Consider the following 24,356-nt stretch of genomic DNA (forward strand, 5'->3'; position numbering starts at 1 on the left):
CATTTTTAAGCTATGATGGTCAAAAATAATAAATCAACAAAGTGCTGAAACTGGTTTATTCAGCACAACCAGCTAGAGACAGACAAAAGAAACAAAGAAATGAGAGATGACAGACAACAGCAGCAGGTCATACAGTAGAAAGAGATTTCATTTTCTGCCTGAGTTGGCAGAGCTGTAGGACAGAGTGCTTGTCAGTGGAGCGTTTGTCCTGTTGGTTTTATGAACTGACATCAGGACCCTGCTTTCATCTTTCTGAGCTGTGAGGCACGTTAAATTAAAAACCTCTCCTCCACTACAGTTGAAAATTAGAAAATTACCACATTGGTCCAAATAAGATGACCCTGAACATGGGAGAAACTGTCCACAAATCATGGTACAAATCATGCAATGTGTAGCAGAGTGAAGTGTGCTTTGTCAAGGAGAAGTTAAGATACTTGAGAATTCAACTTTTTTTTTTTTAAGTTTCCAAGTAGGAGCCAGAGAGTGCCTTGAAACATTTATGCTCTAGCTGACACTATTAGCCAAATTGAGCTAATGAAGGCGGTGAAAGACTAATTGATTTCTTCAATTCTTTCATCACTTGCAATTTAAGCACTAGAGATAATGAGCTTAAGGTCAGAGTTCACAATTATTAACAGATCATGGGCAATCAGTGTTATGTGAATGTTCTTGGAAAAGGAATATCAGCCAACAGCAGAGGGGAAGAAAAGTGAACTTACACTGACGCCAAGCAGCATGGGTCACGCAAACCTGTGACCTGGCTATATTTATACATGCATTCACTAAAATATTCAACATTTTAAGGTGTTTCAAAGAGAAGGAGGAGCATTAATTTTAATTACACATGAATAATGTAGTTGCAATCTGCTCTCTTTTTTTATGGCACACAATCCTTATCTTCAGTTCTTAAGGTGCATTGCAATCACTAAAGGTTGTTAGTCGAAGGTTGAGTCGAGTTTTTAGTTTATCACTAAAAAAAAGCAACTGCTGGAAATTAATAGCATTTCAGGTTGGTATGAAAAGTGAGAGGCAGATAACTTTGAATTAGCATTCCTATCTCAGAGTGAATCACCTGCTGCTGTGAGAATGAGCGTCTCATCAGCAGCCCCCATCAGCTGCTGCAGTGGAATACAAAAGGGTCTGTTCTGTGGAAAATGTAAAAAGCTAAGCCAAGAAATGTACAGCATTTGAAATTCAATTCTGATGTCTTCTGGGGAATCATTGAGCTTTAAAATGGAACATTTGTGAAAATGTAAAGCCATCATCTAGCGGACGTTTAGTGTCATTTGAACAGATTGGCCGCGATCAATTGATACGAGTTCAGAGTTTATTTGAGGTCGTCAAGCAGGGAGGGGATGGGGGTGAGAAGGAGGTCATGCGCTTGTGGAAAGATGCTGTATCTGGTACTTGGCCTCAAATATCTTGTAACTGGTCTCACAAGCCCTTTTACACAGAAATAGCGCTATAGAGGTGCTACTATTCCTTTCTTTACGCCGCCTTTGCATTTTTACTTAACCCTAAACACCTGCAGCATCATGCCACACCAGTGTGTGATTTTTAGATAGCATGCCAGCATCCCGGAAGCCGTGACAGGCGTGACTTTTAACACAACAATGCAAGCTTTTGGTGTCATAAATAACATACCTGTTGGCAGTGTTTTCTTAACAATAACAATGGCATAACACGGCAATGACAATCATATTCCAACCCAGTTACGTGGTGGCTGATCTCGTCTTCTGCTCTGAGGATAAGGAGCTCCCAAACTTCATTGTTTTCCCAATTTTAGGATATGTGCTTCTTCTTTGGGTTAGCTGCGAATTGCTACAAGCTGCTTTTTAAATCTCCTACGATGCACAACACTCCTCACACCCATTCTCCTGGCTGTCCTGTTTACACACACACACACACACACACACACACACCATATCGGTGCTGTTACTACCGACCGTGCCAACTCAAAGGTGAGGCAATTCTTTCCCCCCATTCTGCAATTGCACCTTTTATGCAGAATGGCAAGGCAGCATAACAGTGTGATATTTCATACCCAACTCAGAATTAGTCAGTCGAATCAGATTTGGCTATTCAATACAAATAATCTATTGAAACTATTAAATTATTGGCTCTTTTTTTCACACAGAGTTTGAGAGATTGAACGGGGTTCAGCAGTTTGTTCAAGGTGACAGCAAAGTTCACGGATTGGAAATTTTTGCAGACACTTAAAATCAAACAAAAGCCAAACTGTATTGTATTAAGCTGTGAGCTGTATATTCACCTCTTCTAAGCATAAGGGAGAAGATAACACTATTTCGGAGCCTGACCAAGCAAAGCCTCTCTTCTTCTGTAAAGCTGTGTCCATGTCTGCAGCTTCCTGCAGAACATTGCCAGCAGCTTCGTGTTAGTCTACCAAAGAGCAGCGAGAAAATAAGGAGTGCTCATTCTGCAGGAAATCTGGGGACCCAAATGTCCCCAGATGGGCCCTGGCAAAAAAAAAAGAAACAACTATGCTTTCAAGACTTGAAGGACTCTCAGTTGACTGAGGAGGCTCTGTTTGATGAATTGAATCTCAAACTTTCAGCAAAACAGCTTTTCAGTCACAACCACTGAACTACTGATGTTATCAATCACAGCATCACATTGTTCATTTAAGTGATGATGGGCAACATGGATGGCACCACATCCCATTTTAAGTAAAAGGACAATATCACAAAGAGAAAGTAAAACATCCGTCTAATCATATATACAGACTAAAGAAGACCAAGAATGAAAGAATGATAGCCAGGTGGTTACACCGCATGCCATATTACCGCAATGTTGCAGATCTAAATCCAGCCTTGGGATGTCATACCTTTCTCTCTTCTCCATGTTTATACTGGTCTCTGTCAAATTAAGTCAAAAATGCCAAGAAAAAATTCTAAAAAAAGAAAACAGTCTCTGTGTTATACAGTTCCAGTATAACAACTTACTTGAAGATGAGGTATAATTCCACCTTTAAGTGCTCATCTTGGTCAATATCTAGTTCAGCTGGCAACAATTGAGAGGGTAGACTAATGAAGTACAAAAGGAGCAAGGGAATAATGTCCTCTGAACATTTAACATTTACAGCACTCCTCTTTCATGGTCTGATCACCACCAATAGAACTCACACACACACAAACACACACCTCTTCCTCTCTGGGCTGTTGCTATAGAGACACAATTAAAATTGTCAGAACAGAACCTCTAAAATATTTTTCCCTGATGTGTCTTGAATGACAAGAGCTGCTGACAGCTGGAACAGCTGGTCCGAGAGCAAGGCACTAATAATGCCAGACGAATGCCATGTTCACGTTCAGCATAACAAACAAGGGTTGCACCAACCAGTATTGCAGGACAACTGTCAACCACAGCAGTAAAACATCATGGCACTGTAGGTAGATGTACATGTAAAGGTTGCCATGGCGATTTCCTTGAAAAATCTCCATGTGTTTCCATGGAAAGGGATGGACTTAAAATGGTTTTAGTCACAGAATGGATGAGGACAAAATTATGCTCTGTCTTCTTGCCCACAATCAGTCATGACAATACCTATGTCTATTACAGCCATCTACAAGTGAGCAAAATAAAAAAATAAAAGATAAAACATCCTTACAAGTCTTACTTTTTCTTTTTTATATCAAAGCAGGTCTAAACTAAGTGGCAAGTTTACAATATTGCTTTTAAACCTTTATATCAGTTGCTAGAACAGCGTCATCCTCTTACTGTCCTTGTGCAACTGATCTTTCTGTTTATGATCTGCCCATTGCTAACTGAAAACCTGCTTGTATATGTTTAAAATGTCTTGTGCATCCAAGTCACAGTTCGAAAAATCTGTGTCACATATGGTCCACAAATTTAGCTAAAAATATCAGCATTCAGGGACATTTCCAGCCGGCAGGTGAGTTTTAACCACTGGCCAGTGATTTGCAGTTACAGTATAACAGTAGTGGTTTCAGTTAGCAGCAGACATCACACAGTAATGAGCTGCAGAAATACAATGGACATAATCAAACAATGTGCGACTGCCTGCAAGGTCCTGTCCACTGCCACAGATAAAAGCAAGTAAGCACCATACTGGTAGTGCCACAGGGGAACTCTGAGATCAGTGGACCAGAGTCAAAGAGACCAGCTCACGCAGCTATATACTGTTATCACTGATGGTGTTTTCTTTACATTCTGGCTGTGTGTGCTGTTGATTCTATACTTTGTTAATGATAAGGAAATTAAATATACTGTTCTCCCACCAAATTTTAAGCGTTTATGCAGGTTTTGTAAACGTGGGAAAATCTGCTGAAAATAAGCAACAGACCCATTGCCAGTAAATGAGTATGGCTTTATGTTATGTTCTGGTGTGGCACATTTGATGCACAAAGGCATCAGAAAACAGGGTTAATGGTAATAGAAAGCTACGTGGAGGCCAGTGAAGATGTAACAGTGGTTACTTTTACTTTATTACGCCTCTTACTTATTGGGTATCTCCTTCAAACTCGGTGCCGACTCATTTGGGAGGACACTCAAGAGCTGCTTGAATTAAGATGGACAGAGTTTGTGGCTGAGATGATAAAGAGCTGCAGAAAGTAGCACTTAGTAACACCTGTTTTTCAGGATTTGTTACTGAAATGGGAAAGGTTGCTGCATATAAAACGATGCCATATAGAAATTGTACTTGTAAAGTTATCGGCTTAAAATGGGGGTGGTACATTGCTTTTGTAAGTGCACAAGAGTAAGGGTAAGGTGAAAGCACAAAAATAACAAGTCAGGTGATTTGTTTGTTTTTATCTTCTTAAAAGCACTCATCTGTACCGAGGACTTATTTGTTTATTAGTGACAGTATTAATTATTTTCCAAATACTTTGTGTCTATTAAGGCACATTATTGATCTGTTGAATTGTTGATTATCCCTCATGTTCTAGAGGGGAAGATGGGGTAGGATTTATGTTGTACTTGTACACCCGATTGGTGTACACTTATTGCTTTGCATACTGAAAAATAGAAATTGCATATCGTCAAAATACGAGTTGTAGAAGTTACTGAAAGACAAAAATGAACCTGTTCACCTATGTTTTATGTCTCCATCACGGCCGATTGGAGCTGATAAATATTTGTGACTACTGCAGTCATTTGTCCAATGGGAAAAAAGGCTCTTGAGGCTCAATAAGCTCATCTTGACAGATGGCAATCTGAGAGACACAAGTGTTCATCAATTTATGCTTTCCGAGTGTTGGAGAGAGATGTAGATGGATTATTAAGTGCAGTGGAGTGGACTGATCAATAGGAAATAGATTGGACACTTATCTTGGGCAAAACTGACTAAGGATAAGAGGCTGTGTTTCAGTGTGGACTGTTGAGACAGCAGCTAAACGAAAGTTGTAGCCCCACAAGCTCCCCTGGCATAAAGGGTTAGGATAAGATTAACCTGCCTACCATGTAGCACTGTGGTTTACAGACTCTCCCCATCTTTGGAAACACAGAACCTTCAGGTGCGTTGACTGAAATGTAAAAGTGATGCTTTGAAACCTGGAGCAACATCATCACTTTTCTTGTGCTGCTTTCAGGTAACTATCACAAGTATTTAAACCTTGGGCACAGATGTGAAATTTCTTTCAAGAACATGGAAGAAAGGCACAGATCAACTCGGTAAGAAATGTTCTACAAATCACAAGAAATTAGCAAATTGAGAATTTATTTTTTCATTAAAAAAAAAAAAAAGCTTGGGAAAAATGTCTAGGGAAAAAAGAAAAAAATAGGGAAAAACTATATTTAAAATAATCATAAATACATTTTCCAAATCTTGTTTCTTTGGTTTTTTTGTTTGTTTGTTTGTTTTTTACATTTTTTCTTTTCTTTTCACAAACTTTCAAGTTATTTTCTTGTACATTTTACAAAGTTCTTGCTAATTTTAGGGTAAATTCTTCTTTCATTGCTCATTGCATTCTTCTGATGTTTTTGCAAGAAATCAAGCCAATTTGCTGCATTTCAGAGTGTTCAATAAAGGAACTTACTTTGACTTCTTCCTGTAGCTTTCCGAATCGAACTGTGCCATTCAGAATCCTTTTGACGAATCCCTGCTTTTCCTGCTGAAGAACTGAAGCCTAAGGAGGGAGAGAGGAAGGACGGGGGGTTACTGATCTAACAGAGGAACACAGAGGAGGGAGTAGAACACACAATTGGACAAAGGATGGTGAAGGATAAAGGAAAAGAAGGAAAGTCTGTTGAAACAGTTGCCAATTTACAGTAGTCCTGTGTGAGGCACATGCACAGAAAAACTGTCAATTTGCAGTTTAATTTAACCAGTCAGTGGTCCAGATAGAACCAAGATAGGTGCGCAGAAAAGTGAGAAGGACATGAAGAGGATTCTTGGAAAATAGTAACATAGCATTCAAACAATGGTGAAATACCTGTCAGCCTAACAACTACAGCCAGTGCTGTGCTAATGTAGAATAAAATGACTTTAACATCAGCTTGTGTAGTATAATGAAGATGTTTTACAGCTGAGCGATTGCACATTACAGCTGCAGCCAAAGAAAAAACAATTTCACCTCATTAAGGCTGACATGGATCTCTTCTGTTCTCTACCTCTAAAGAGTGCGTACAAATCAGCACGGGTATTTTTTTTTTTAAAAAAAAGCTTGTGATAAAGAGGAAAATGCATTAAAATGCACCCAAGTAAATGTTTTGGAGCGTAATCTGATTCACAGAGTATTATTTTCAGAAATACTACACTTGTGAAACTTGAAACTGTTCCACTCACTGAGTGTATAGTTTTCACATAGCCAGATCAATCTGACGATGTGCCAGAGGTAGAGAAAGGCCTGGCTGAACCATAATTTTGCACTACGGGAATAAAAGGCTCTGGGTTGTTAATATTTCTTTAAACCAATCACAGATGTCTCAGGCAGCACTAAGCCCAGACGTATCAATGTTGCTCTTGGAAAATAGTGTCCGCAGGGGATATGGTTCTGGTGGAACATCAGTATGTGGGGAGGTAACCCCTGGCATTAAAATGGCTAAATACCTGCAAAAAAACCCAAAAAAAAACATCCTAGAACCTTTAAAGACATTCAAAATATGAGCTGCTAGCTTGGAGGTTGTCGCTGTTCACACACAACCCTGAAATGATGTGTGGACACTTACAAAAACTTCCAAGTGTACTTGTAGTATAAAAACTATTAAACTTGTAGTTTACTGAGAGGATACTTTAAAATGTACTTTCATGAACCAAAAAGTGGGCTGGAAGTATATAACTAGAAAACCAACAACATATACATATATATATATATATATATATATATATATATATATATATATATATATATATATATATATATATATATATATATATATATATATATATATATATATATATATATTTCATACACTAAAAAGTAGGCTTGAAATATATAACTAGTACTTATAAGTTTACTTTTAGTTTAGTTCCTTTTATAGTTGCAGGGCAAAATAAAAGTTAGCTGTAAAATAGTTATGTATGTACTCAAATTTACAACTCTGACACTTCAAGTATATTAATAAGTATACTTTTCTAATCTAAAGAGTGTGCCAGTTTAGTCCCCAAAAGTGTTGTATAGAAGTAGTATACTTGATCAATAAACTTGAACTTAACTTGAAATATACTTAAATGAACTCAAAGTATACGTCTTTTTTGTAAAGGGAAAACGATCTGAGGATGCTAGTTTCACACAGTGACGGAAACTTTGAAAACAGTAACATACAGAAATCAGATGGGGACGAGAATTCTGTCTGACATACACGGCCAATGCCAGGCGTATACCAACAGTCCACATGTGATTCAGACTACTGATTGCATCATAGGCAGGACTGTTCAAGGAAAAATGCAGTGAAGAGAGACGGGAAACCTAAATTGAATCGTAAAGATGTTTTTGAATTGTGCCCAAAAGGTTAACATCAGCTAAGTGCCTTGGATATTAACACAAATACAGTTATCCTGGAGGTCACAGCCAGACGTTGAAAACTACAACTATACAACAAGTAGTTCCAACCAAGCAATCTGATTCGTCCACAAGACATTTAGAATGTGCTCAATTATGCATGACAGCATGCTTTCTTCGTCACTTCAAGAATTACTCTGTCGTTTCTTAATCACTGCTCTTGAAGAAATCTTATGATAATCATACCAGATCAGGCAGAGGACAAGATGCATTAAAGAATAGTATCAATGAATGTCAAATTATCTGCATCGAAGAGAAGAGAGAACTTCCTGAGGAAAGAAAGCTGACCAAATAAAAAGTAACAGCCGACTCACTGAAAGAATAAACTATAAACTAACACAAAGATGACAAAAAGCATCATGACATTTGCATGTAGGACCATAAAACAGCAAACTCCACTGCAAACTAAAAACTGCTCAGTTCAGATATAAGCATGAAATACAGGCAGACTGGGACCGCAGTGAAAACGTTGTTTTTGACAGGCTAAATGCCATCAAGAAGCAGAATGAAGCAGAACACTTTAGTGATACTTGCTAACCTTGGCGCAGGCGCAACGGTCCTAACCGCATCACTGTCATGTTCAAATAACGTTTAAGCACACCCTCTCATGTAATGTTGCTTAATCATAATCTAATTTATCAGCATTTGTCTTTAAATCTGCTCTTAAACAGCTTAACTACTCACATAATGTGATCTAGCCACAACACTGCAAATAGCCAATAATATCTGTACTCACAGCACACCCACATAAACACACTTGTGGTCATCCTGTTCTCTTCCAGACAAATCACTTCTTGTTAGCTTTAGACCTGCTACCTTTAATATGGTGTCAGTCTGACCTTCTGCACATGATGGGCTCTTGCTTATTCTCTAAAAAGGCGAGCCATGGCAAAGTCCCTGAATCTATTAACATTTACCAGAAAAATGTCCTCCGCTTCTCTGCCATACACACAGCCAACTGAGCCAAGCACACACTTCATCTTTCTGTTTGTTTTAGAATAGCTCTCTTTTGGGGGGTTGACATGTATCTCATGACTCTGACTGTACATTCGTCTCCCAACATTGCACAGCATCTCCTCTACCAAGTTAGAATTGCCATTAAAAAAACACTTATTCAGTCAGGTAGCGAGGCTCTGAATCAACAGAATGTGCTATTGATGGAATTGGAGTTGGTGTTGATCAATACAATGCTCCACAGCTACAGCAGGAGAAGCACACCTACTTTAAAAGCTACTTTCCAATTATTTCATACTTGGATATTTATTCTTGCTGAAAAAAGATCAAGTCACTAAAAATTATAGCAAACATGTACACGTAACAGCTGAGAGATGTTAGGTTTTGTTTGAGATCTCATTTGTTCCCAGTATTCCTTTCTCTCTCAACCATCAACTATAAAATGAAGTAAACACCTTTACTTACTATATTAAAACCTTAGTCAAAGAAAAAAATACCATATTTTGTGACTGTCACCTTGTTTTAATGTTATTGCAGCTCTGAACAGCTTTTAATTTTACCCCGTGCATTGCATTGTGGGACAAGATTGTCAGTCAACAGCCGACACTAAAACCATGCTTTTTTAGCTGACTATATATATTAAATGTAATCTTTCTAATGTGAATATGCTGCCCTCTGAAAGCTGGTTAGAATAACACTTTATGGCAAAGAGTTGGAACTCAGTACAGTTTGGAAACCCAGCAGTTTTACACTTCCACTGGTCAGAGCAGATTTTACCCTGTCTCCTAGAAATTACATTTATATACCAGTAATTTAAAACAACAAATACATTTTTGAGTGAACTGTACTGTACTGCAGATTACGTTTTCTAAAACAAAATGAGAAAATGTTGCTTATTAATAAACCTGGTTAGTTGAATATTGTTGATATTGAACTCAGAAGCAAAATGTTCATTTGCAGTGTATGTCAGTTATCATTCTGCCGATGTATCTGCCCAGTGACTATGGGCGGAAATCTTGCTACAACCTGGTACAATGCATCTCTCCTTATATTATATAAGGTTAATGTTTTATTATGCCCTGTCTAAATAACATTACATAACATTGGGCAATCTTGCAATATACTTTTTACTCATAGTGACTTAAGATTTATTTCTATACTATTATCTTTTAATTTAGATCAAGATAACATATATCATATTCAGACCTTTTCTTCTTACCACCTCATGAACAAAGTAAACACAATCTACTGCATCCTGAGGGGAGATGCAGCAAGAAAGCCACCATTGCTTTCAGTTTACATAGCAAAGTCACTTATTTAATTCATCCTGTGTCTGCTGTCCTTAAGGTAACTGCTGACTGCAAAGCTGAAGATTTTTTTTATTATTGTAGATGTACCTGCTCTTTTTACACCTGGTCTTCACATGTGAAGACCATCATACAAAACTGACTAGACCTTTCACACGGCTGACACTCTATCATTACAGGTCAAAGCCAGCAAAGCACAAGTGAAATACATTTGTTCAACAATGGTTCAGCTCCATCAAGTGTCCCACTAAACCATGACAGTGAACCAACATGCACTTTTCATTTATTTAGGTGACCCTTTTTTAAGAGTGACGACACAAAGTGAATTCAGCCATGTGGGTACAACCTCCCAAAAATCAATGAAGTGCATCGGCTTTATCATACATGCTGAACTGGGTAAAGTGCCACATTACCAGGACCCTGGAGCTGGCTTACCAAAATGATTATGAATTATGCCTGTGCTTTTCCTGCTATGAATTTCCAAAACAAACAAAAAAAAAAAAACCATCTATTGCAGGCACCTTGGTATAAGGAATCATTGGAATGTTTAATCTGTCACACTTTTCACATCGCCTGCTGTTATTTGCAGTATCATCCCTGCATCTCATTGCTAACATGAAGAGTGTGCTGCAGGTGACTGCACCTGTTAGATTAATGGCACACACGACTTCTGGCACAAAAACAAAAGGTTTCCAGAGTCTGCCCTCAGACTACTTTGTCTCTGTGGATCAACTGTCATCAGCCACATGCTGCACAGCTGCTCCTTATTACTCAATAACTCCGCAGTATATGTAGACGGCAGCTTTATCGGGCATTTGCCAAATTGTCTGTGCTGCCTTGTTGCTGTAGCATTTGACTGATTCCTGCCTGCCAGTTTATGTTCTGGGTGACTGCCAGCTCTCCTCTGGTTGTTTTTCTAATCCTACCTGCTTTCACAGCAGTTAGGAGCCTTACAAATTACCATTTCACCTGCCTTTAAACCATACCTGCTAGTTTTGGTGTCTGCTATCAACAGCCTAAAGGTTTTTTAATATGAAATACTGCAGGAAATGAAATGGTAAAAAAATATGAACATATAGTGTGATATAGTGCAGTAAAATATATTGTACAGGGTAAAAAATATATTAAAGCAATAAATTCACCCTATATTCTACATCCCATATTATTTCATATTATACTGTTTCAGTACATTATGTACCACATTGTCTTTCTATATTGCACAGATAAAATTAAATATTATTATTAGTTTATCACATTATGTATTACTCGGGTATACATTGTTTAAGCAAATGATATGATATTGACCTTACATCGACTTTACATTGCTTATTTTGCAGCTATTAATCACTCAACTATATCACTTCAGTTAAGGGACAGCAGTGCACTGTAAAATACAACATTGGTCATGGGTACAGTACTGCATACTGTTTCCCTTGTAATTTTATGTTTAAGTGTTCTTGTTTGGTACATTTTTAATTTATTTTATAGATTTTTTAAATTAGTGTTCTATGAAAGCTCACAGAAACTAATAAACATACAAATTAATCAGATTTTTGTCCAGTATAAATGATCAGTGTTTGTGTGTGTATGTGAGTGTGAGTGTCTATATTATCATATGCCACATCTAGTCAAATCTTTGAACAACATCATCAGTCTGACGTCAAGTTTGCCTCTAAAGGGCAACAGCCAATATTTAGGGGGTTCAAGGACAGCCTTTCTCTGCAGCGGCAGAAGTGTCAGGGATATTATGTGTATGAAATTTGTACTTATGAGAGAACTTTCAAAGTGTTATCTCAGTTGGGGTTACATTTATCACTTTTGGTAGTGCGGAAACATGTTTAGTGACTGCATTTAATTAAAAAATCCATCGTATCTGAGAATAACAATATAGCTATTACAGAACAGTCCCAATGTAGAGATTTTCCAAGTTACAAGTTAGGATGGCATAGATCACGCCCTTAATTCAAAATATCTGCCAAAGGCACCAGCACTGTTGCTACTTCTGTATGACAATGACAATAAAGATGGGGAACTACATAAACACCAAAATATAAGACTACTCAAACTATATGATGAATCTCTGAGTTTAAATAAATAATTCAAATTAATTAAGCTTAACAAGTGAGAGCCATTATAATGGCTTGTCCATCTGGAGCAGCCTACAGGCACATTCTAATCAAAGATACAGGCATGACAGGGTAAATGCCTTCTGAAGAATCAAACTTACAGTTACAGTTAGGGTATTTTAAATTAAGATAAGGTAGAGGTCAGAGATAGGGAAGGATACAGCCATTAATTTAGAAATTGTTTCTGTAATAGGAAGATAAGTAATAGGATTTTTCCTAACTGAAACTGAAGAAGCAGTAGGATATTTTTCTGTAATGAGGCCCCTGGTCCCTACAGGGTGTCAGTAGTAATACTGCTATTATGTGTATCATGTGTACCACGTGATATAAAAACATCTTTCTACAGTATCAGTAGAATCAGTAGTACCATCTGTAACAGCTGGTCTCTCTCCTGGGAAATGTGCTCCGCCACAGAAATGACAGCTCCCATGTATTGCCGAGTCTTTTCCTCTTTCAACACACACTCCTCCTTCTGCCTCTTCAGTACACTCATCTTCCTCTCAGCCTTCCTGGATGATAGAGAGACATGAGAGAAGACAAGAAATGGTGAAACAGAAGCAAGTGAGGAAGAAAAAAGATTGGGAGAGCGAAATACAACAAGACAGACAGGGAAAGGAGGATTGTAAAAAAAGAAAAATGCAGGACAAATAAAATGGAGAAGGGAAGAGATTTTTTTAAATGCAGGGGGAATCAGGGCAGACAGAAAGGATCAGGGCAGGATCAGAAAACAAAAGAGAGACAAAGAGTTAATTGGATGATATTTTGAGACCCTTTCATCTTGATGCAAGCAGGAAAACAACAATCAAACACCTTCTGCCAGTCTTCACACTTCACAATGAGATACTCCACATAAATCACAGCTCAGGTCTAGAGGGAGGAGAGGAAGCTTCCAGAGACCAAATGGACAGATCATAGAACAGCTGTAATCACTTCCAACAAAAAAAAAATGTTCTGAAGAAAATAACTGGATCTCAACAAAGGTAAGATGTGTCCTGATTTCAGCTCATGTCTGCACAGAGTGTGAAATTACACTCTCACTCTGAAACTTGCATGATCATTCTGATTTTATTTTTTGAGTGGAGTGGGCATATTTTAAAGAAGAGAAGATTATCTCCATCTTCAAAACAAAGAGGGCCATCTGTGCATGGCTCTAGGTGTCACACCTCTGACATCTCCTGCAACCAGGGATGAAGCCACCAATTCAAAATTTCACTTCACAAGGTTTCTTCAGCTTAAGGCAAGTTAGTCTTAAGACTTTTTTTATGCTACTTGGAATGAAGTTTAAGACTAATTTTGTAATAACCAAAATCAAAGAGGGACAATTTGTCAATTATTATTTTGCCCAAATGTTTAGCATGACATTAAACATGAAATGTATTTTGTCCAGTGACAATGTTAGTTTATCATAAAAGTATATTTCTGGTTTACCAACTCAAGTGGGAAATATCTTGCACTCCTGAGATTCAACTGCTTAAATTCCCATCATGAGTCAAGTTTAAGAAAAGGAATTTATTAAAAAATATAGAAGTTACCAATTATTTTGAGATTTTAAGTCAGGATAAATGCATAAAATGCTATTTCCCATATCTGAGCATTTGTAAGACTTTGAACTTTGAAATATTCATGTGAGCCATTTTAATACCAATTTAAGACTTATTTTCAGAATGATGAATTAAATGCCTTTTAAGAGACTTTTTAAGGATCCACAGAAACCCTGCTTCAGGATTTAGCTGGGCATTCTCATCAGCGGCAGGACATTGAGGGAGATGCCAATCAAACACAGAAGGTGGGAGGACAATGAGCATGAACGGGCTTTAAATAATCACATTCTTCTGCAATTATAATAAAAATGATTTAAAAATGTGCTTCAGTGGTTGTACTTTCATACTAAAATATAAACAGTCATATATGAATCTTAGAAGATTTTCTAAGTCAATTTAATAGTGTGGTCATTCACTTTTGGAAGCTGGATCTGCAATGATTAATTAATTGTTGATTATTAAATGAATCCCCAACTAATTTGATAATCGATGAAATGGTCTGAGTTTATTTTTGAGAAAAAAAAATCCCTCAAATATTTTCTTTCTGTGTAAATCCTCTATGACAGTAAACTGGATTGTGGACAAAACAGGATATTTAAGGATGTCATTCTAGGCTTTATAAAGCACTGACTGACATTTTTTAGGATTTTCTGGCATTTTATGGATAAAAATTAATTGATAAATCAAGATCATTATTTGCCACCCTACCTTTAAACAGATCTGTATGTTGCATATCTTTGTGCTGAAAAAATAAATGAATAAACATACCAAATGCCATAAGCCTGACAAGTATTGACTGCACATTTTTAGTCTCATCAGCAGTAATAGTAGCGATAACAGTGGGTATAGTGACAGTAACAGTACACTCTCACATATACACACAAACTTTGGTTTGAAGGAGAAGTTTTTTAACATCTTCCCACACTTTTGGCCTAAACATTTGAGTAAATAGTGTGGTGTCAGCAGGTTTTTGTTCTTAACTGTCACACAACTTGGCTGAAAGTTATTTACAGATTAAAGGAGGTGAAAAAAAACACAGTCTGGGGAGGTGTTTATGAAATATAGTGTCAAACCCTTCTTAAAGAGACGCGATGGAATTGGGGCCAACTGGCTTTCCGTGTAAGCTTCATGTGTCAGGTGATATCAGACAAAGACAGCGGTGTATTTAGTACCTGCTGGCCTGTTTGGTGAGCTCCTGCTCAGCCTCTAGTCTCTTTCTATCCGCAGTCAGGTTGGCTCTGTCCAGAGCCAGACTCCTGTTCTCCTCCTGCAGCCTGGACAGTCTGAGAAGCAACTCGTCCATCTCGCTCTTATTCCTACTCTCCTGCTGCTCCAATTGTCTAAAAGCCAAAAGCAGATAGTCCATTACAAAAAAACATCCCGTACTTGGTAAACACTTTTCAACAAAGTGTGTCTTGTTATAATAAACTGTACAAACCCACAGAGATTTGTCTGACTTTTAATAACTCCTGCTAACTTGCATCCTTATTCTACTTCTTTCGATGAATTTGTGGAGTTTTCTGTCGAATCTCACTGGGTTTCCTTTCTCCCCTCTATCAAGTTATCAATTATCAATTATCAAGTTGTTACATCACCAAGCTGCTCTCTATTGCAATTAATGACATGCTTAAAGTGATGACAGTTTATTATACAACTATGCTTGTCCTCTACCCACAGCGCAAGTGATTAAAGAAAATAATAATAATAATTTATAAGAGAAACAATAAACACATTGAAGAAAAAAAAACAAATATGAAAAGGAAGAACAAAAAATAGTTTTTAAAGATTTACATGATTTGATTGGCATTTTGTTCACAAGGAGGTGTGCCATATTGCATCATAATTTGCACTGGAGATCTAAACAATAACAATAACAAATACATGGCCACAAACCACTAATGCATAACACACATTATCAACCAAAAGCTGCAAACCTTGCCATACAATCTAGATGTGGTTGCTATATTTTCAAAAAGTCCTGACTCTTACATCTCATGTTGCAGTAGATTTTATCTTATGGGATGTAGCTTGAAAACTCAATTCGCAGATGTAATAATGTAGGAGGGTGATCAGATTTCCAGTGGATTGTAATGCACTTCATGCAGTAATCTTGCCTGCTCTTTTTGTTTTGTTCTTGTTTATCTGCCATAAATCAATTGTTAACAGAATAAATAATAAACTGAACTAAGGTGAACTCTGGGAACTGAGGTGAAACAAAAAAGCGGTGTCCCAATTCAGGAGCAGAACTGGTTTTGACACTGACTGGTTTTTCTTATAGAGAAGGTTATGTTTAGCAGTACCGTCTGAGTTTCCCAGTGATGTTGCAGTGTTCTTCCCAGGTGATGGCATCCTTCAGGCGAGCCTGCAGAATTTGTACCTCCCTCCCATTTTTCTGCACTTCCCTCCTGCTCTCTTCCAGCTCCTCCTGCAGACGCTGCTTTTCTGCCTCCAGCAACATCAGCTGCTTCGACACCTTGGAAACTGCAATGAGAGAGAGGACACAGGGAGGAGAGGTGGAGATGTAAAGTGGAGTAAAATGAGCAAATGTTTTTTTAACCATAGATAGTTTTCCCTTGTACCTATAGCTTGCTTTGAAGAATTCTTTTAATTTTCACTTATTAACAGGTAGCACTCCAACTGTTTGGTATTTTCTTGACCATGAAATTGACTTTACTCATCTGTTTGGCACCCAGCACAGATCACACTGTGCACAGGCGGAAGGAGAGGTGCAAACAGGTAGGAGATCCATTCAAACAAAGGAGTGCAGAGAAAGTTGTGGAAAATATGTCTTATCGCTTTGGTGGTTTTGGAGAGCAAACTAAATCTAGACGCTACTGTGTGGCAATGAAACAAACACCAATGAAGCTTTTAGTGCCTCCCCAAAACTCACTTTCACAAGAAAGCCTACCTTTAACATTATTATTAATATTATTTGATGGTGTTATATTTTTTTTTTTTTATATTTTTATAGTGGCCTTGTTTTAGTTTCCCCATGTAACTATTTTATGCGCTGTCGTATACTTCACACTTTTACCTGTTTTAAATTAGTTTGTTCTTTTATCGGCATTCTACCTGTTTTATATAAGATCATCTCCTTTATTAGCATCTTATCTGCTTATATCTTTTACTCTTAATTTTATCTGCTTATATGAGTTTAATTCTCTTATCTGCATTTTACTTATGTATTTATGAAATTGTATTTTTGTTCTTGCACCCCAGTCTGTTTATGCATGCAGTGCTATCTGTTCTTAATTTTGGCTATGTCATTTTGGTTATGTCATATTATTATTAATAGTAGTAGTAGTAGTAGTAGAAGTATAAAAATGCCTAAACCAGCATACGGTAGTAATGTTTAATGTGGATAAATGCAGGAACATTGAACAGAAGAATGTCCGCACACTTCAGCTCCCTTTACAGTTTTTTTTAGCTCGAAACGTCGTTGGGTTTGTAAGTATCTCAACAAAAAAAACTGTAAAGGGAGCTAAAGTGTGCAGACCTTCCTTTGTGCAATGTTTGCATTTTAATGTGGTTCCAGCAACTTCTTCAAAGTTTTTATGGATGCGCGTATCTTTAACTTTTTGCATGTCACTTAAATGCAGGTACATCTATAAATAAATCCAGAGTGGATGATTCTTTTAGCATCTGTTGTCCACAGCTGCTTAGGACTGTACAAAAAGCTTCTCCTTCAGTTTACCGAATCCCTGCAGGCATCAGACATGACACCAGGCCACTACAGAATAACCACACATACCCTGTACACACACAGGAGACAAGAGACAGCAGATTACTCATTAATCATCATTAATCCTGTGTATCACAGTCTCCCTTCCAAATTTAGAAAAACAACAAAAAAACTGTTAAATGTTTTTAAAAAAAAAAAACAAATATGAGGTAACCATTACAGTTACAAATAGTGATGAATTATGACTAAAATAGCATCAGCTTGACGTGATCATATAAACTTCATAAAACTATTTTTATTGTTTGCTTGTATTATCCATGTACTAATTATCTGTTACCTTCAGAAAAGTGTTTGCTGTGGTTGGCCTTTGCCTTAACATGTTGAGCCTCGAGCTGATCAATCAGAACCTGGTTCTCCTGCAAAACCAGTAGGGCCTGCTGTTGTAGCTGGTGACTGAATAGAGAAAGAAGGAGAACAAATATGTCTATAACACAAAGCTGCTACAATATGGCACATGGATAATCAGCAGCTCACCTTATTGGTCTTGAACAGGTTACAACTTTTTGAAAATGAAATAATTTTTACTTTAAATACACATGTGGTCTGAATCAACACTGGGTATTGGTACATCCATTCTTAAATATATCATTGAGAATATAACTAGTTACGGGAACTTTTTTGTAGCAGTGTTAGTACCACATTTCATTTATAATGATCCTTGTAACAAGTTACATTTTTTTACAGGCCTATTGTTGTACTTTTTGTATTAATGTGTTGTGACACTTAGCTGTGTGTATGTTATGATTTATTCATACTAATAACCACTATACAGCAGTATTTTGTAGGAAACTGAAACCTCACTGTTTGTATGTTTACAATCAAATGCGATCATTTGGGTATTTTTGTTCTTGATAACTAGTTTTGCAATGCTTTAAATCATTGAGTACAATCAATGACCTCTGAGTGAAATCAGGGAAAGCACTAAGATAATACTGAACAAACAGTGCAACACTTGTTTTTCTTGCTGTAAAGCGTCTTTGAGTATTGCGAAAAGCGCTCTATAAACAAAATGAATTATTATCATTATTATTAACACTTGGAAAACACAGCATTTCCCATTAAGCTTGACAAACCTGTGGGAGAAGAATCAAGCTCGAGTTGATGAAAGGTGTGCAGGTGTTTGACTGAGAGCCCCTGAAGTGATTATTTAGTCTGTATGCAAATTGATGAACTATATGCAGCTCTTAACATTTAGTCTAACATGTTGGCACAATAATGATACATCATGTTGTTATATTCTGTAGGGAGGAAAGGATTTCATTTCATATCTCTTCTAGAGCATCCGACCTGCAGTCTCTGCCTGCCTTCACTTGAGCAGGTGGTGTTTTTGATCGTGAATACTAAGCAGTTAGTTATGCACTAAATGCAAATGTATGCACATTTATTAAACATCAAGACACACATGACTAATGTCTTACTAAATCCTTAGATTGTTCTGGAGTTGGTACACAATTTAAAACAGGTTGAAATGTCTAAATGACTATATCTGCCCTCTGGAGTTACTTACAATGAGTAGATTAGATGCAAATTTGTAGGCGTCAGCAGCATTTCAAGCTAGAGTGTACTCTGAAAGAGTAGCGATGGGCACAAAAGATGTAAAAGTTTTACTGCTTTTATTTCATTGTTTCACACAATATTCGATATAGTAAGACGGCCAGAAGCAGCGGGACAGAAGAGAATAAAAGAGGCATTTAATTTTCACTACGTCAGGGTAATGAATGGTGACAGCTAAGCAAGTGCTGACAGTGCTGAACCAATACATATGCACAGAGTATATTTTGTCTTACCAGTTCTTTTGGCTGATCCCTCCAATCTTTGCAATTTCATCATGGAGTCTCTCATTTTCTTTGATCACCTCCTGTACATGAACGCGCAACTTCTTCACCTCCTCCTGTGCCGAGCAGACAAGGAAGCAGAAGAACTTCTAATTTTAACAGACAGCTAAAAACAAAAAAGAACTCTTTAACTTTATGAGTCATTACTCCTGCAGGAACCTGCAGGAAGAGCTGCTTATGTGTCTGATAACATGTCACATTCTCCTGAGTGATCGGATGACTGATGATTGAAGGGATAATCAGAAGAGAGAAAAAACACACACAGTCTCTCACATAAACTTTACCTCTGTGGTTTGCAGACATGCATCTTTCTCATTCATCCTGTCTTCATATGCCAGCAGCAAAGGAGATAAATACTTCATGTCAAGCTACAAAAAAAGGATGAAGACATATGATTTAAATTAGCTACAACATCAAAGCCATGAATCTTTTCCCACACAAGGCTTATTCAAGACCGTAAAATAACTTCACAGCCCGAGTGTCATTGGTTGGTAAATCTGAACTGTGCCAGGTGCCTATTCATTTTCATGATCTATCCAGCAGGTTTTATTGTGGACAGATAGTGAGCAACTTGGCATTCTGCTTTAGTCATTTGAAAGATCTATTTCTTCTGAAACTCTTTAGTCAAACTGGGCCAGCACTTCCAAACTGTCATACCAGCTATGTATGACCACACTTTCCCATTTTAAATCCACATTATTGGCTGAAAAACTGTTTTAGTATAAGAGGTACTAGATTAAATTATCACACAGCTGAACTAAAAAAAAAAAAACAATGAAAACATAGCAATATTAATTTGAACCAGCCATGAGCTTCGACTAATGCCCTAATGCTATATAAACATACTAACCAGCCAGGGAGGAGGAGGCCCTGTCTTTGGTAAGCCACTGATTCTGGAGCTCTGAATGAGACACAGTAAGGAAGAGAAAGAAAGTTATAGCTATTGTTAATATGCAGCTTTAAATATTTTACATCACACAAATTAAATATAAAAAGTAAAGTAAATATAAAAGTTTGTTAATACAACCAGAGGATGAAAGTCAAAAAATGTTTGATATGTTCTTGTGTGCAGGTGTTTAAGGGATTTCACAGGGAAGTTAGTCCAACATTTATAGAGCAAAGAACATTAAGGTTTGATAATAGAACAAATGGGCAATCACAAACAAACAACAATGGGCCTCAGTATCTTTTTTTTTTATCAGTTTCCCTTAATTTGTTCTTAAGAAACATCCAAAAAAAGTCTGCATCTGATTCATAAAATGTTCTTAGACAGCAGAATTGTTTGCACACTGTGGTCTCATAATGATGAATGTCATTGCTCTTGTAAAATAAAAGTGCATGCCAGTTAATCCTAATCCATAGGTAAACACCCTGCAAATCCCCAACAAAAGGACATGAGACTGCAAGGTCATGGGTACACACAGAGACTGAAGAAGAGGAAGAAAGGCTGAGAGAATTAAGTCAAGACTGCCCAAATGAAAGTCTGAAGAACGATGGAGCAACTGACTCAAAAAAAAAAAAAACTTCAATAGTGCTCTTTTTGGGGAGAAGTTAGAATAGAATAGTTTCCTGCAGAAATTAAACATTAAACAAGCTGTCATATTTATTAGCACCTGGAGTGGACAAAAAAGATGCATGGGGTGCTAAAAAAATATGCACTGATTAACCACCCACAACTGCAAACCTTACACATTACAGTAGCAAAATTGTCAGGACTGAGGAGTCAAACACCAAGGTGCTTTCCAGGGAGCGCATGTGCGTGCTTGTGAGACAGAGAGAGGGGAAAGAAGGTAGAAGGGGCAATATTTCACGCAGTGTCTCTAATTTCTTTAATAACTTACACAGAACGCTGCTTTGCCACTTTTTGTCACACACACCTAAACAGCCTTTGATATTTTCTACGGTGATCCATCACTAATGATTAGATGGCAGGGTTCCCATTAACATTACTGATGTGAATTGAAGAGTTTAGTTTAAAAAAAACAAAAAGCTTTTAGTGAAATCGTCAAAAAAGTTATTAAAAATATATTAGAAATTATAAAGATATATATGAAATTCAGATTCTTTATTAGCATACAACTGTAGCATTGAAGAAAACACAATAACTTTTTATTCCGCACAAACATGTCAGCACAAAATATGCGTGAGTGTGCTCTTTTGTGTGCAAAGATTCTGTTCTTACCGAGGAAGGAATCCCAAATAAGAAAACAATGGCAAATGTAATGTCAGAATCTCTGTAAAAACTTTGTTGATAAGTTTTAAGAATGAATTTCCTCTTAAGAATGGTTGGTGACTGAGGCCTATTGTTTGTGCGATTAGCGGAGGGAAACAAATTTCAATTCTAGCTTGGCTAATTAAACCAATTTAGACTCACGTTGCATGCCCACTGTACGCAATGATGCACAACCGGAAATTCATTCCCATTCATTGTGTATTAGCAGCTACTGATTCGCCGTACAGAGCATGCTGGGATGCCTGCGATGCGGACCAAGCAGGTGGCGCAACGACAGGGCATGGGCAATTGTAAACATTCAAACAGTGCTTGCATCAGCACAGACCCTCAAGCTGCAGCACCAGCAACTTTCTGAATAAATACAGGAGATGCTAAAGTGAAACTAGCTGATCATCTAGCTATGTAAAAAAAAAACATGTTTTTCAGCAAATATCTTAGTTACCATAATATTATTCATATAAATCAGCCATTTTCAGTTTTATCTGTAAAATATGACAGAAAATGGTTTTATACTGTTGCTTTTTTTTGTAAATAAAACATGGGGGGGGGGATAATGCAATACTAATTTCTTAGTATTGCATTATTCTACTATAAAACTACTCCTTAATCTTTTCCTGTATCTCTCCCTTTCACCAGCAGCACCACAGCTGTCAGTAATGAGGGCTAGCAAAGATATGCAGCCACAGCAGAAGCAAACTGGTTGTTATGAGAGCAGGAGATCTCTCAGTGAGAAGACACAGCATGAGGCAGGCATGATTAAAACCCAAGGCCAGCTTTTGTCTGCAGTGTAAACACTAACATCCCAGAATGGACAGGGAGCCACTGGGGGGGTTGCAGTACAGAATGAAACAGACTTAAATTCCTCCCGCTGGTGAAGAGAGCAGAGGAGGAGAGTACATTAAAACACATACACCTGTTTTCATCATTACAGTCTGACAACATGGGCTGTAAGCCCTGCTGCAATTCAATGAAGGTATCAAACTTCTACAGGTACGACGCTCTATTAAGGCTACCTACATTAGCCTTTCATGAGGGCTTCACTCAACTTACAGGAGGTCTTATTCATAATTTGTCAATGTGTTAAATAGATTGAGGCGAGGAACTACTCAGAAAGCAGAGGTGTTACCTTGTAGCTAGTCATACCTCCTGTTTGGAAAGTGGTCTGTAGTGAGTTTGGTAGCGGCTCAGCTCCACATTCAGGCGGTGAACTGTCAATTTGAGGGCGTCATTTTCATCCACCAGCTCCTGAGCATGCTGCCTCAGATTTAGGAGCTCTGCCTGGCTGCCTATAAGCACAGCAGAGAAGATTACAAATATTTTTGAGACATTAAACAATGCTCTTTTTTTTAGAATAGTTCATTTAAAACCTGGGGCATCATCAATTTTTTGTGCTGCTTTCAGATGCCTTTTACAGGTAGTTTAACCTTTGAACAAAGAGCTAATTGGGGCAATTTCTTTCAAAAACATGGGTGAAAATGCAAAGAGCAACTTGGTAAGAAATTAGTAGATATAGAAGCTAGAGAAAACTATTGTGAAAAAAGAAAAAAGCTTGGGGAAAAAATGTTTAAAATGATCATAATTACAAATTTAAAATAAAGTTACAGAATTATTAGAATTTTCATTGCCCAAAACTTTGCAAAATAGTAAGAAAATTACCTGAAAATAAAAAAGGTACAAAACAAACAAAAAAAATGGCCATTGAAAAAGTGGTGAAAATAAGGATTTATTTTATAAATATTATTATATTTTTTTCTGTAACATAATCTTAATTATAACATTATTTAATTATAAATACAGTTTTCTGGACATTTTTGTCATTACTTTTTGGATTGTTTCCAAATAATCCTCTTCCTGTTTTTAAAACGAATGTTCGGGTAAAATATTTTTGCAGTTGGCCATTTCCTTTTTACCCATCTTTTCAAAAGAAATCAAACCAATTTGCTCAGTTTTCAAAGGCTTAAAACAGTACAAAAACTGGTGTCATTCCAGGTTTTAAATGATTAAATATTTTTAAACTAATTTCCAGGTAATTTTCTTATACTTTTTTCTTATTTCTTGTAAATGTTTGGAAGATTTCTTTTTTCATTGCTCATTGCCTTCCCTTCCCATGTTTTAAAAGAAATCAAGCCAAGTTGCTTTCAAAGGGTTAAATATAATGAAAAGAATAATTCAGAAATATTCCAACAAATACATTACTGTAAAAAGTGTTAAGGGTTTAAAACAATTCACTTCAATAGCCATGTTCATTATTATAGTTTCAGGAGGAGAGCGTTATGAAGTCTATACTAAAAGGCAACTATAATTTATGGCAAGATAGCTTTGGTGTTTCTTCAAAATGGCTTTGATGTTCCATGTGCTCTGCTAGCTGACCCTGAACCGCAACAGAATTTCACTCCAAGGGTATAATAAAGAAAAGATTATTAATGCCCCAGAGTCAGAGAATGACAGTATGCTGCTTCTTTCTGCCCACCAGGTGGTCAGTCTCTAACCACCAAGCCAACCTGCAAACCATTTCAGCTGCCAATTTTCAATCCTTCTTTTAACTCTTTTTGATTCATTTCCTTTTCATGTCCCTCGCCCCCTTCTTCTTATCATGCTGAGATGCTGCTATGGAGCTAAAGGATAAGAGCCATATC

General features: G+C 37.2%; 1 protein-coding gene across 2 annotated transcripts in view; it reads right to left on the reverse strand.

The window, feature by feature from the left end:
- Positions 1-24,356, reverse strand: part of cep89 (centrosomal protein 89) — an 83,538-nt gene that overhangs the window by 46,471 nt on the left and 12,711 nt on the right. The window contains exons 8-16 of one of the 2 annotated variants that reach the window (XM_042484220.2): positions 22,864-23,006; positions 20,338-20,388; positions 19,772-19,855; positions 19,440-19,543; positions 17,930-18,045; positions 16,211-16,391; positions 15,083-15,250; positions 12,737-12,878; positions 6,018-6,107 (exon numbers count right to left, since the gene is read on the reverse strand). In XM_042484220.2, the coding sequence (XP_042340154.2) occupies positions 6,018-6,107; positions 12,737-12,878; positions 15,083-15,250; positions 16,211-16,391; positions 17,930-18,045; positions 19,440-19,543; positions 19,772-19,855; positions 20,338-20,388; positions 22,864-23,006 (1,079 nt within the window). Of the gene's footprint in view, positions 1-6,017; positions 6,145-12,736; positions 12,879-15,082; positions 15,251-16,210; positions 16,392-17,929; positions 18,046-19,439; positions 19,544-19,771; positions 19,856-20,337; positions 20,389-22,863; positions 23,007-24,356 lie in introns of both variants that reach the window. The other variant, XM_088080878.1, reaches the window with a different exon arrangement.

This window comes from Plectropomus leopardus, chromosome 1, assembly GCF_026936395.1.
Source record: "Plectropomus leopardus strain MGB_pleo_1.0 chromosome 1, ASM2693639v1, whole genome shotgun sequence".
NCBI classification, from domain to species: domain Eukaryota; kingdom Metazoa; phylum Chordata; class Actinopteri; order Perciformes; family Serranidae; genus Plectropomus; species Plectropomus leopardus.